At 36.1% G+C, this 12626-nt stretch overlaps 1 protein-coding gene and 1 long non-coding RNA gene across 2 annotated transcripts; one reads left to right on the forward strand and one right to left on the reverse strand.

Moving 5' to 3' along the window:
- Nucleotides 1-1245: 1245 nt before the first annotated feature.
- Nucleotides 1246-8725, forward strand: LOC114871996 (putative sodium/calcium exchanger 7). The gene is made up of 7 exons (XM_046285127.1): nucleotides 1246-1290; nucleotides 1484-1704; nucleotides 3186-3511; nucleotides 5955-6074; nucleotides 6268-6560; nucleotides 7441-7594; nucleotides 8361-8725. Exons 1-7 carry the CDS (start codon nucleotides 1246-1248, stop codon nucleotides 8723-8725), a joined length of 1524 nt encoding a protein of 507 aa, XP_046141083.1.
- Nucleotides 8726-9388: 663 nt separating this feature from the next.
- Nucleotides 9389-11641, reverse strand: LOC114872007. The gene is made up of 3 exons (XR_006829301.1): nucleotides 11366-11641; nucleotides 10774-10864; nucleotides 9389-9838 (listed from the first exon to the last, which is right to left on the reverse strand). It is a non-coding gene; the product is annotated as an uncharacterized LOC114872007 (long non-coding RNA).
- Nucleotides 11642-12626: the final 985 nt, after the last annotated feature.

The following is a 12626-nucleotide window of genomic DNA, read 5'->3' on the forward strand; positions in this document are numbered from 1 at the left end:
TCAATCGCGACCGAGACCTTAATTAATCATTCGACTTTAATTGCTGGACAGTACTCGAAGGGTTATTTTTATGAAAGTCCACGAAAAGTGGACAGGTTTGCTTTGTGTCGTGCTCATTAACTGAACTTCCGGTTTCATCGTTCCTCGACAACAAGAAACAATAGGAAGAGGGTGGACTTTGCCTAATGAGCCTCTTGTTTTCATTCAACCGTTGATGGCTACTCCCTTTCAGTTTCACCTGAACATCGGAGGTAAAGTCGCATTCGCGAACGAATAAATCCGAATGTTAAAAGTGTGAACATCGTGTCGTACATCTTGATCGCGGAAGCTTTTTGGATTCAGAACGCGTGCCAAAGGAAAAATGAACTCTGCTATTTTCAATGTTACAAATGATCCAAGCTTGCGCGGCATATGGTCACCGGCTACGCTATTTATTTCGGCTACAGTAACAAATTGATCGGCCTTTGTTGATTGTACTTAGATAAATGTACCGGTTTGCGTTGAATTGCGCGGGGAAAGATTTACAAATGTAACAGCACCAATTGTGGTAACCGAACAAATCTCTGCGCTCCAGTCTAACGTTAACCGGTAGTCACAATTGATAATGAACAATTCACAGGTGATTCGATAACAAAAACAATAATTTAACCCAATAAATGTAATGGTTCATTACTGAAAATGCACTTTTAACTGCTAACCTATGTAGAGATTGCCTTAGTATTCATTATATAAACGAGGAAGGATTAAAAATATAAAATAAAATTTTACAATAATCTAAGCTTCATCATAATTGACCCTCTACACTGTAGAGTCTATAGACACACTGGGTCGTTTACGTCCGAAGCGAGTTCCAAGTTTCTCTGAATTTCCTTCCAAATATTTCTTTTTCCCACTTAATCCTTTGAATATCTAACTTCACTAAAAGTATCCCAGAATTTTTGCAGACTATTTAAAACTGAAGAAAGTAAAAAAATTAGTCACGAATTTAAGTGACCCAGTATGTAGACGGTGTTAGTGAAAATAAAATTGCAGACGAAGGGTTAATAGAAATTTGATTCCTATAGTTTCATTTTTATTCACCATCCGTATTAATCTACACTTTCCACTAAACAATTGAATTCAGTGTATTGTATATCATTTTATTTATACGGGAATTCATGACAGCATGGTTTTCAATTGAATAAAAACAGGTTAAAAATTGTATTGACGTTTCAGCGAAAAAACAAGGATTGATACGAGTTTGGTATGGGTCGTAGATATTATAGACATGGATATTTACCAATACGTGAGGTACGATTAAAATCACCAAATAAATTTGTAAATCTATGTTCTTTTATGTAATTATTAATAACAGAATGATTTCATCGCTTCAAATATTTTTCGCTTTTTATTGCATTTCAAAAATATTAATATTAATATCAAATAATTTTGTTTCGTTAAATTCAATTTGAACGAAATTTATCGAATTTTTAATTTTATTTAGGATGATTGTTCATACGTTTGGCAAATTCCCGCTGAAAAACGTTGTGAATGGGTTATAAAAACTGAAGACTGTAACACTGATTCCGTCATTCAATATACGGAAGTCCTATTTTGTACTTTTAGATCGGAGAATACATTTTTGTTCAGCTTTGGATTGATATTCTTAGTACTATGGCTTTTATATCTGTTTCTGATGTTAGGGAGCACAGCAGACGATTTGTAAGTACTTCCTTATTAAATGTAAAACACGTTAAATAAAGGGTAGTTAGGATAAGCTACGCTAATTATTGACACCCTTAACTTCAGCAAGAATTCATAATTAATTACACGTCAAATTACAAAATTTCAATCATCATGCTAAGAGTGCCAACAATTAATTTTTATAACCTATTTATTACTCCCATTGTCTTAATGTCCACGTTTTTTTACCCTCCCATTTCTGCACACAAGTTCAATAAAGCACAGAAGAATTACAGAACGATAGTTAATAAAATCGTAACGACAGAAATAAAGTTTCCCCGATTTTCCATAAAACTACTGGACACGCGCCGCGTAAAGTCTTTCACGACACATTGTGTTCAGTAAAGGGTGAATTATAGCTGATCGTGTGCGTGCGAATCGACGTATTTTCACGCGGAAACTGATTCAATTTTAATCCAGACACTCGAGGAAGGTTTATGTTCCACCATTAAGAAGGCAAGATTCACCTCTGTTACGTGACACCCTGCAACTTTCTACCGTAATAAAATTCCACCACGATAGTAACAATAATTCTACCATAACATCTTGAACATGACTTATACCATTTGCTCGTAGCATAAGGATTTATTGCTTTACATTTTATTCTTTAACAATTTTTAACATACCGAATGGTCACATCCATTTTTTCTTTTACAAAAAAAGATGAATGCTGAATTTTCACTCAAGTTTCAATCCCAAACGAAATTCGTCTTTAAACGAAGTCTGAATCAGCACCTAATTCGATTCATTTACCCAGCAGTTGCATTTACAAACGCAGACGCATCGAAATTCGATTCCCTCTATCGAGGGGGAGAACGTCGGCGAACGTACTCGACATTCGCTCATACGACCGGAAATAAAATATCAACCGGAGCCAACGATGAGGAGCAAGTTCGATACCGTTCCCTGTCCGGAAATCAAACATCGAACAGGACCGATCACCGCAGATTAATCCTAACAATCTCCTCCCCCTTCTCTATTTCTCCTTTTTGTGTCTGATAAAAATTTTTAACAATTCTCAACTCGTCTAAGAACCTGAGTAATAAGTAACCATATTCTTGATGGTTTTCAAAATTACGAATATGTGACACTAATGATGGCTGGGTAGATCTACCTATAATAATTATATGTAGGTAGATAAAAAATCTAATTATTAGAAATTTTAATTAGGGTAGAATATAGTATGATAAAAAATTCGATTTTCCTATTGAACAGCCTGAGCCAATTAAAAGAAAAAAAAAAATGAAGGATTATAGCTTGTGAAAAATAAGTAGACAATAATATTTTAGAAAATAGTATCAAAATAACCAGATCATCTTTTATGTTACAAAACATCATTTATCAGCTTAGGGTGGGTCATTCGAAGGATACTACCATATACGGTTTGGGGTTACAATTCCCTCCACTTGATCCTCGACACCCAACTTGGGCTCATCTTTTTTTTATTCTGTCTATCTGTGCAGCTTTTGCCCGTCACTGGCGGTGATAGCCAGTATAATGCAGCTATCGGACAGTATAGCCGGGGTGACGATATTGGCATTCGGAAACGGTGCACCTGACATCTTCACGTCTCTCGTATCGACTAGCGAAGAGGGGATAATAATGTTTACAGAATTAATTGGCGCCGGTGTCTTTGTTACGACAATGATCGCTGGATCGATCGCCGTGGTCAAACCCTTTCGAGTCCCCTTGAAACTCCTTATGAGGGATGCTTGTTTTTATATGATGTCGATATGTTGGATCAGCTACGTCGTGAATGATGAAACTGTTTACATTTGGGAAGCTGTCAGTACGTATACGGTTCACTTTAAGTACTTAAGTACTACCCGTTTAAGGGTAGTGGACATTTTTAGGAATAAAAAAATCGAAATTTTTAATATTTTTTTATTTGATAATAGATAGTATTTGGAATCAAAATCTATAATTAAAACAATTTCTTGGATATACTATAAATGGGCGAAAAATGGTTACAAAGTTGGGTCTGATTTATGAATTGATAAGGACAAGATTTTAGAAAAATACTTCTGTTGTAAAATCACATTTTTCGGCACTCATATTCCTTTTTCTCAGTAACCATTTGATTGATCGAATTGAAATTTGGTGTGCTCTTACTATTAAGGGTGATACGTACTTAAGTCAAAGATTTTTCTGATTCCGAATATTGTCTCCTATCAAATAATAAAAGACGAGTTTTTGACCCGAAAAAATGCCTACTGCCCCTGAATGTCGTAAGTACAGGAATTTAAAATCTTCCAATTAGCACGTGTCGATTAATAAATAATATTTGTAATAAAGTTACGTATGGATGACAGGTATTGTTTAAATAAGTCGGCCGCTCCGTTTTCAGCAAACTAACACATAGACTCTAATCGCGGCTTTTATTTCGTTGCATTGTTATCTAACTCGAACGTTGAATTCGTAGTTCGCGTAACTCCTACGTAGGAGTACTTCCATGTATAGCCCGAACATTGCATATTCCGAGAAGCAGTGAACTTTAGGGAATTGTAGAAAGTTTCTTGTAAAGTTATATGCAACGCTACCAGGTTTACTGGAGCAACTTTGGTAGATACGTGAAAAACTGCTATTTTTAATTGTATAAAACGAGAACGATTCCTTGCAGTATGGGAAACATTAATAAACACGATAATTTGTTTGTAGAATTGATATATTATAGGAATTTCAAACGAAAATTTTTAATGAAAAATTCAAAAATAGAGTACAGAAAAATAAATAATGATTCATTTTTATTTTCAAGAAAACTATCTCACGCATAGCATGTAGGTCAGAAATAAATACATATATGTATATGGCGAGCGATCGTATTTCCATTTAAATTAAAACAAAGAGCGTATGGAGATCAAATGAGCTACGTGTCATGGAAGTGCAAAAGTTTATCTACGGGGACTAATAAGTAGAAACTTTATCTCAGTAATAACGATAACTCGAGGGTGAATTTAATTAAGCACAGCCACGATCTTTCTACCGTTGGTTTCCTCGCAATCTGGCCACCGACGAATTTCTCCAGCGTTTCGCGATGAGTTTTTTAACAGCGGAAAGAGGAAAAGAGAAGCAGAGTGGAAAGAGAGAGAGAGAGAAAAAACGGGACTATTGTTGAAGCTAACGAAATCGATAGAAGAAAACAGTAAAATTCTTCAGAAGGAAACAATTGAAGCTTCCTCACGAAACAATTAAGATACCCCTTTTAAATCACCGCCAATTAAACGCGTTTTTCGTTCCTGAAAACTATTCGTTCGAAGAAGAACTGTGATTCAAATGAATTCTCTTATGAGAGTGATGCAGAATTCTAAGAAGTTAAAATTCAAAAGCTATGAGAATTTGTCTACATCTTAGGAAAAATTAAATACCTCAAATAATTAATTAAAAGTAGAGAACTTAACAAAATTCTGAATTTTGAATGAAGAAAACGTGGCACTGAATTTTGTCCTTATTTCTTAGAATTCTGTTTCATTGTGTGACGTAAAAAGGAACAAAATTAATAAGCCTCTTTGATGCCATTTCATAATTTAAGCCGAGATTTACAATGCACCTGCAAGTTTTTCTTTCGTCGTATCGTGCTTTTGTGTGACGATTAATTACGCTGACTTTTGCGTGCACCTGCAGACCCTAGCTAGGCTAACGCTTTTTAATGCTTATGCATTTTAATTTCAGGCCTTATTTTATGCTACGGACTGTTCATCGCGACGGTGATATTAATGCAGATGCACGAAACCCGCGAAGAGAAGCTGAAAAGTGCGTTTTCCGTCTTGAAAGTCTCTCTCGAAACGTATCAACTCTAGCACGCTCGAAACTGGACCCGAAAGATTCCGGAGAGTTTCTCATTGAATCTCAAGTGAATCCATTTAAAAGAATAACTTTGTGCCTGCTATTTAAACCTGCGGCGAGCTTAATGCGACCGCGGCGTAATGTTATTCTTGAAAACGGGAAGTATGGAAGGAGCTATAAATTCGAGGAACTGCGCGAAGTCACGGTTTAATTAAGGAAACGGTATCATTTGATTGCAATTACGCGTTGTAATCGGAGAAGAAGGAAACTTTCGATAAAGGATAATCGTACGGAATGACCTGTTTCTGAACTGAACGCGAGAGAAAAGTTCCTTCTGTGGTACTAAAGGGTTCAATCATCTTGACCAGTTCGAAAAATTTTCATTTCCTTTCTATCATCGCAATCACTGATTCTTTGTGTTTAAAATTTTTCTTTGTGTGCTTTTACAGCTAGAATCCCAAATGTGTCAGATCCAAATATTCTGCGCACTTACTTGGCGAACAAGGACACTGCCAGTATTCCTAGGATTCCCATGAGGAAACGTGCTTTTGGTTTGCGAACAAAGCTCGGTACGAATGTTGCTTTCACGATTGACCAAGCGCTCTCCTATAACTGTATCAAATTAGAATAGCAACTGTTTTCATGAATGTTTGATTTGCACTTGCGAAAGTGCTTTGTAGATGACATATTGGTCCTTGCGTGGCATTTGTTGCGAAAACTTTTTCTTTTTTCAAAGTTTTATAATGTGTTTTTATATTTCAGATGTTGCAGTTGCAACCGAATTACAAAGTGAACAAATTCGTGGAAATCTGTTGTTACCAGAGGAACCTGAAGAGATAGAAGACCCAAACAGACCAAAGGGGCTTTTCAAAGAATTTCTATACGATATCAATCCAATAAGCAAAGATGATTGGACGAGCGCTAACTGGGTTTTTAAAATCATTTTAATTATACGATCACCTGTCATGCTGCTACTTCAATTATTTATCCCGCTTGTGAACACCACTGCGACGATGAGGGGCTGGTCCAAGCTGCTAAATTGCTTCCAGCTGTGTGTGACACCGACCTTTGCGTTGTTTCTATTAAACGGTTAGTCGTATTAATTGTCGCGACTTCTACGGTAGCCGTTATAAATTGTCCGCTCTAATAAAAGCTCCAGCTTTCCCAGAAAATATTTTCAGACGCGGTGAAATATAAGCTGGTACTTTTTGTAACGTACAAATTGCCCTTTTTTAGGCAAAATTAAAACAAACTGGCACAGATTTTTACACGACTTTCGTGTTATTTATTTTGCTGAACCTTAATGAACGTGTTGATATACTGTGTACATCTTTCATGAAATTTTCCAAAGACTAGAAAGGTCGTTTGCAAAATACGAATACATGCGACATGGGATTCATTAAGTATTAAGACTGTCCGGACTTAGACTCTGTTCCCTCTGTCTTCAATTTTATTTATCAATTTTGTTTTACGTAAAGTACACATTTACTAAATGCAGCTGGTCCTTTGAAATAAAGTTTCAATTTAAAGTGCCAATTATTCTATAATTTACCCAATATTTTATTCAAAGTATCTTTTCGTTGCTGAATGCAGTTGTTATGCACTCCAATAAAAAGTTTCCTAAGTTCGGTTAATGGGCCGAAACAGCGGTCCAGTCAGCACGACCCCGTCTCATTTTCACCCTTACTTCGTAGTTTGGCACACACATTTTGGCCCCGTTTCAATTATCCCGATATTCCTCGGTACCGGCACTGTAATTGGCGTAATTGTATTTCTAACGACCCACAAGGATCGCATACCAAAGTATCATAACGTGAGTACTTTTTCTGTTTTTTCTGCGATTTACAGCAACCGTTCCTACTCGGTGGTGTTCTCCTTTTTTCCCCCCTCTCTACAGTCGTTTGCTTGTAACTGCTGGCGACAAATTAATTGCAGGTTTTTGCATTTCTCGGCTTCTTGACTGCCATGCTGATGGTTTATTTGATAGCTGGCGAAGTGGTGGCTGTTCTTCAATGTGTAGGATACGCTTTCAGTATATCGGATGCCATGTTAGGTATTACACTTCTTGCATGGGGTAACAGTGTAGGAGGTAAATAATTAACTCTTTCAATACACTCCTTTATGTTAGACAATATTTCCGTACGTTTGTATATTAAATATCTAATTTAATATATAACATCTTTAGACAACATGTTTATTAATGATCGCATTGCATTTATACCATTTGCAACCCTAAACCCCTTTGCTTATGGTCACCTGCAGTATACTATAATCACTTCATGGAAATCGACCATGGTCGCCTTTAGTGACGAAAGGATTAACTGCTGCTGCTGCATAATTCGAATGTAATCTGTACTTTGTTACGAAGCCTCCTTCTATCAGGTTATTGCATTTCAAATGGTCAATTGCATTTCTAAACATAGAAAGCTTGACATAATTCGATGATACAGAGGCACCGCAAAATACCACTTATGATGTTTGATGAAGATGGCTATATTAATAGCATTTATTAGAAATTAAATAATATCAAATAATTGTATATATATTTTTACATATTTGTTTCATATTAAAATATCAGACTCATATTTCTAAATATTACATCTCTGACGATCCTCGAACCCTCGGCTAATTCAATTGTTCAATTCCTCCCTTGCACGCTCCCATCATTTCTGCCTAGCACACGAGATCGTTTTATTAAAGATAAATGAAAGAAGGAGGCTTTATACCACTCATCCCGTCGCGAATAATTTAAAAGGGAATTATGAGAAGGGAGCAACCCCTGCTTCGGTACCATTCATCCAGGCAATTCATCTTACTGTTAACCATCACTAATATCACTGGAAATTTCTTTATAGATATGATATCAAACCTCGCCATAGCTAAACGAGGATTTCCTCGGATGGGATACGCAGCTTGTTTCGGTGGTCCAATGTTCAATACACTATTGGGATTGGGTCTAACATACGGAAGAGCTGCCTTTAATCATCCAAACTTTTATACAAAAATGAGAATGAGCGACATGGCACCTGGTTGCATAGCTTTCCTTCTATGTTCATTATTAGTAACTATTATTTATTTAAATATTACTGGAGCTATCGCACGAAGATCATACGGTTATACATTGTATTGCATTTATTTCTCGTTTATGATGATTCAATTTCTTAGTGAATTTAAAGTGATTCATCCTCTCGGTACTGATCATCGTCCGACAGAAGATTGAATTCAATTTTTTCAGAGATGAAAGACTAAATATAATTCGTTTCCACATTAATAACGTGATTTTAATGATTTGGATTTGTATTGTATAATTTATAATGGTTCATGTCAGTTCAGAGAACGAGATTTAAACCAACAATAAATATCACAAATAATAATGTAATTCAATTATGTCAACATTCTTCATATTTCCTACGAAAATGAGCTTCATTTATTCTTAGCGAGCGAATAACCTTATTTTTCTTGTACGTAGAAATACTCATTGTCAGAAAAAAGCCTTCTCTACCTTGCCTCTTATTGTTACTTTATCATGTACATTGAATACAGTGGAATTCCTATTATCCGAAATAATAAAGAAGCATGACTGTTCGAATAATGGATTTTCCGAATAATAGAACATTCTTTTTCCCAACGTCGCTTGTTATATAAAATTTTAGAATAAGGTACTTCCGAATTAGTAACACGAACGAGTAATAATGAAAAAACAAAAATGATATAAAAGTTCAAATTGTAGAATCCATTTGTTCTATATTTTGAAACTAATTAATAGAAATTTTTCCAATATTTTTATTCAGTTAGGTTAATAATTGAAGTCCAGAATTTTTCTGTACACGATAAAACTATATTTTAGTATTTATTATATTTCATGCCATGTATTTCATAAAAACAGCAAAGAGCTCCATGTTTTACTTTTGTGCACTCCTGCTAATTAAGCAACAGTATTTACTAGATACGTTTTCTTGTATGGATACGAGACTTAAAATGCGAGATAGGTAACGTCGAGATCAGCACTGGTATTAACGTCTAATCTCTGGTCGTCTTATCTAGCCTCAGTGGATTTTCCAGAGCGCGAAAGAGGAAGAAAAAAAGAAAAGAGAAAAAACCGCGTTGAAGGGGTAGAACGGTCGACCAAAATGGTGGGCAATTTGTAAGCGTGCAAGTTAACGAACCCATTCACCGAAACGGCTATTCGTCTTTCCGCTAATGCAATCAGCACATTTCGCGCGTACTTTTGCATTCGTTCTTGGCTGTGAAAGAGCACAGGAACGCTTCTATTCCACTAATTATCCGTGAAATTAAGGAAACGTCTCCCTGTTCGAGTCGATGTCAGGCAAGCCTGCAACCAGATAATTAACCATATTTCGCGAGCGGACGACCTCATTATGGATAGCTTGAAGCAAGCTTGTATTGTTCCGTCGTTAACCCCTTCATTTCCGTCTATGCCGAGAATTTCGACGTCTCGGACTAGTGTGCGAGTTCCGCTCTGAATGCCACCAGCTAATTACCGAATATGACATATGCACAAGTGTTCTATGATCAGTCAAAGGACTCCGAGTATTTCTACGCTCTGCTCTTATACCCGATATTTATCGTGTGAATTTTTAATATCTAAAAATGTGACATATCCAGTATCGCTTGAAATTTAATGTTTATGATAAATATTTAAAAACAAATCATTTCCTTTCGTTAAAAAAATAATAACAATCAATCAAATCAAAATGAGTAAATAGAATAACAATTTGATTGAAATAATATCCAGAAAATAAAACACGTAATTAACATCGTAAAATGCTTGAAACATTTCAAACATAATTAATATCGAAAATCGATAGGAAAAGAACAATTCATGTAATTGAAGAGCGAATGGAAAGGAGAAAAAAGTAAATTTGAACGCTATGATCAGTGTGCTTGGAAAATTTCGAGCTTAATTTCAGCAGTACTGTTCGTACCGTGTGGAATTTTGAAACAAAACGTGTGAAAAAACGAGCATAACAAGGAGCACAGTTACGTTAACTTGTATTCGCACTCTTTTAGAACAAAACTTGTCGAGTCCTTTCAGCAAATAAGCTTCATTAAAACCATTCGCAAAAAATTTGAAATAAACTATTTTCAAATAAAAAGTGATCTTTCATATTTAAATATTTTATGCAATAAAATTGTTAACATAAATGCAAAGGAGTTAGCGCATAAAAATACAAACAACCCCGTATCGTTTCAGTCCATTTGTTTTACACAATAGGGGCTGGAGAAAACATAAAACATGCGACTCACCGATCGTTGACTTGCACTACTGCAGTTGCATCTTGAAGATTGCATCAACATTGACCGACAGTTCACTACTCTCCTTTACATCACCTTTCCACTGAAAATCAAAAAGCCATAATTCAAATGACACCACTTCTTGTTTATCATAAGAAAGTCAACATAATTATATGAGACAATTAGAATACGTTCATGCAAAATGATGTGTGAAATACACTGATATAAGAAAATTATAATCATATTAGCAAATACAGTGAGTGTAAAAAGTGTATATTCTTAGATGAAAAGTCGCGATTTTTGAAAATTTTAATTACTTGTAACTTCTAAGTGCATTACACATAACTTATTTGAATCTACGAAAGACATATTTCACGATTTCAACAAATTGTAATTTTTTGAAACGACAAAAACACATATCTTAGTAAATTAATTTGTATATTCTCAAAAAACCTCAAGTCATTTAGGTATTCTGTTTTAAACGGTATCCAAACACCTTTTACACTCACTGTACGTACATAACTGTCTCATAAAGTCTCATAACATATTTTCATACATATGCAAAACACTTATGAGAAGCCACACCATAAAAATATTAACACACCCTCGTATGTATATATGTAATAATACACCGACACCTCGGTAACACACAACCACATAAGACAAGAAACGAGTTATTAACTTGTACCGTTATGCGATTAGCAAGTTGATGCCAACTCCGAGGCGGTTGTTACGAGACTGATTAATTTCGACCGACTGAAGTTCAAGTGGTGTTATAATAACAAGAGCAGTTCAGTTGCCTATTATTGACATGTCCCGGCAACTGTTTACATACGGATCGAAAGTTTTTCTATCAAAGTTTCGGAAACCAGCTCGCATAGTTAAATATTTCTGGCGTTAGCAGACGTTGAATGTTACGGTCTGGGCTATCGTCGGTGGGTTAAATAATTTAGTCGTTTGTCTGGTGAATCTCTTTATTCTCGATACTGTCTCGAGGAAAGCTCAAGCACGAATGAATGTATCGTCGCGCTTCGACATGGCTACCGCCGCTCGCTATTAATCCGAATGTTTGGGCTAAGGGATTATCCCTGCCTCAAGTACAATGCCAACTCTGCCGGTTTCGCCGGTAGCCTAGCGGCCTCGGAAAGATTTCTCTTTCCGTACACGCATTAACCTTCATGAACTCAGGAATCTGCTCCTGGCGAGGTCGGAAACGGCCTCAGATCGACACCTGCGTCAACCCTAGCACGCGGAGTGCTTAACGGCCACAGAAAACTCTAGGGTTTTCCGCCCACGCTGGGCTACACCGTTGAAAGTTGGCACGCTTCTCTGTCTTTTATCGGTTCATCCCATAAATGATCAAACACTCGTGTCTCCAGCCGTCCTCGAATCATACTCATAATCATTTACATTTTTTTCTACATTTAATTTCACAAAGGTAAAGCAAGCGAAGTTAAATCTACGATGGAAAAATGGCACACCATCGTAAATTTCACATTTCATGATTTACAACACCACCCTATATTAAGTTGTACAAATCAAGCAGATTAAACTTTTGTTACAATTAAATTCAACGAAACACCAAGTTGTGCAAATCAAATAGAATATCATTTTCCAAACAAAATTCAACAAATTAAATTGCGTTCACGTGTTACATTGAAGTTCGATGAACCACGTTCGTTTGATCGTAAATATTCACCGATGCGTTATCTGCATCTCCCTCTCATTCGCAAACAATTTCACCGACAGCTCCCGACTGAAGTAAAGGTTAATCCCGTCCTTTGACCCTTATCGGCCAAGACCGCTGCTGTTTGTCATTCGTTCAATTTTAGTCCTTGCGATAACATCGTGCTTGCAGATCCATT

This window comes from Osmia bicornis, chromosome 3 (assembly GCF_907164935.1).
Source record: "Osmia bicornis bicornis chromosome 3, iOsmBic2.1, whole genome shotgun sequence".
In the NCBI taxonomy this organism is placed as follows: Eukaryota; Metazoa; Arthropoda; class Insecta; order Hymenoptera; family Megachilidae; genus Osmia; species Osmia bicornis.

What these genes read in the sequence shown, in the direction of transcription:
- LOC114871996 (XM_046285127.1), top strand. Translation starts at nt 1,246, where the DNA reads ATGGGTCGTAGATATTATAGACATGGATATTTACCAATACGTGAG. An exon ending in TTACATTTGGGAAGCTGTCA is followed by an intron (nt 3,512 to 5,954) that starts GTACGTATACGG and finishes GTGCTTTTACAG; the next exon opens with CTAGAATCCCAAATGTGTCA. An exon ending in TAAATTGCTTCCAGCTGTGT is followed by an intron (nt 6,561 to 7,440) that starts GTGACACCGACC and finishes AATTAATTGCAG; the next exon opens with GTTTTTGCATTTCTCGGCTT.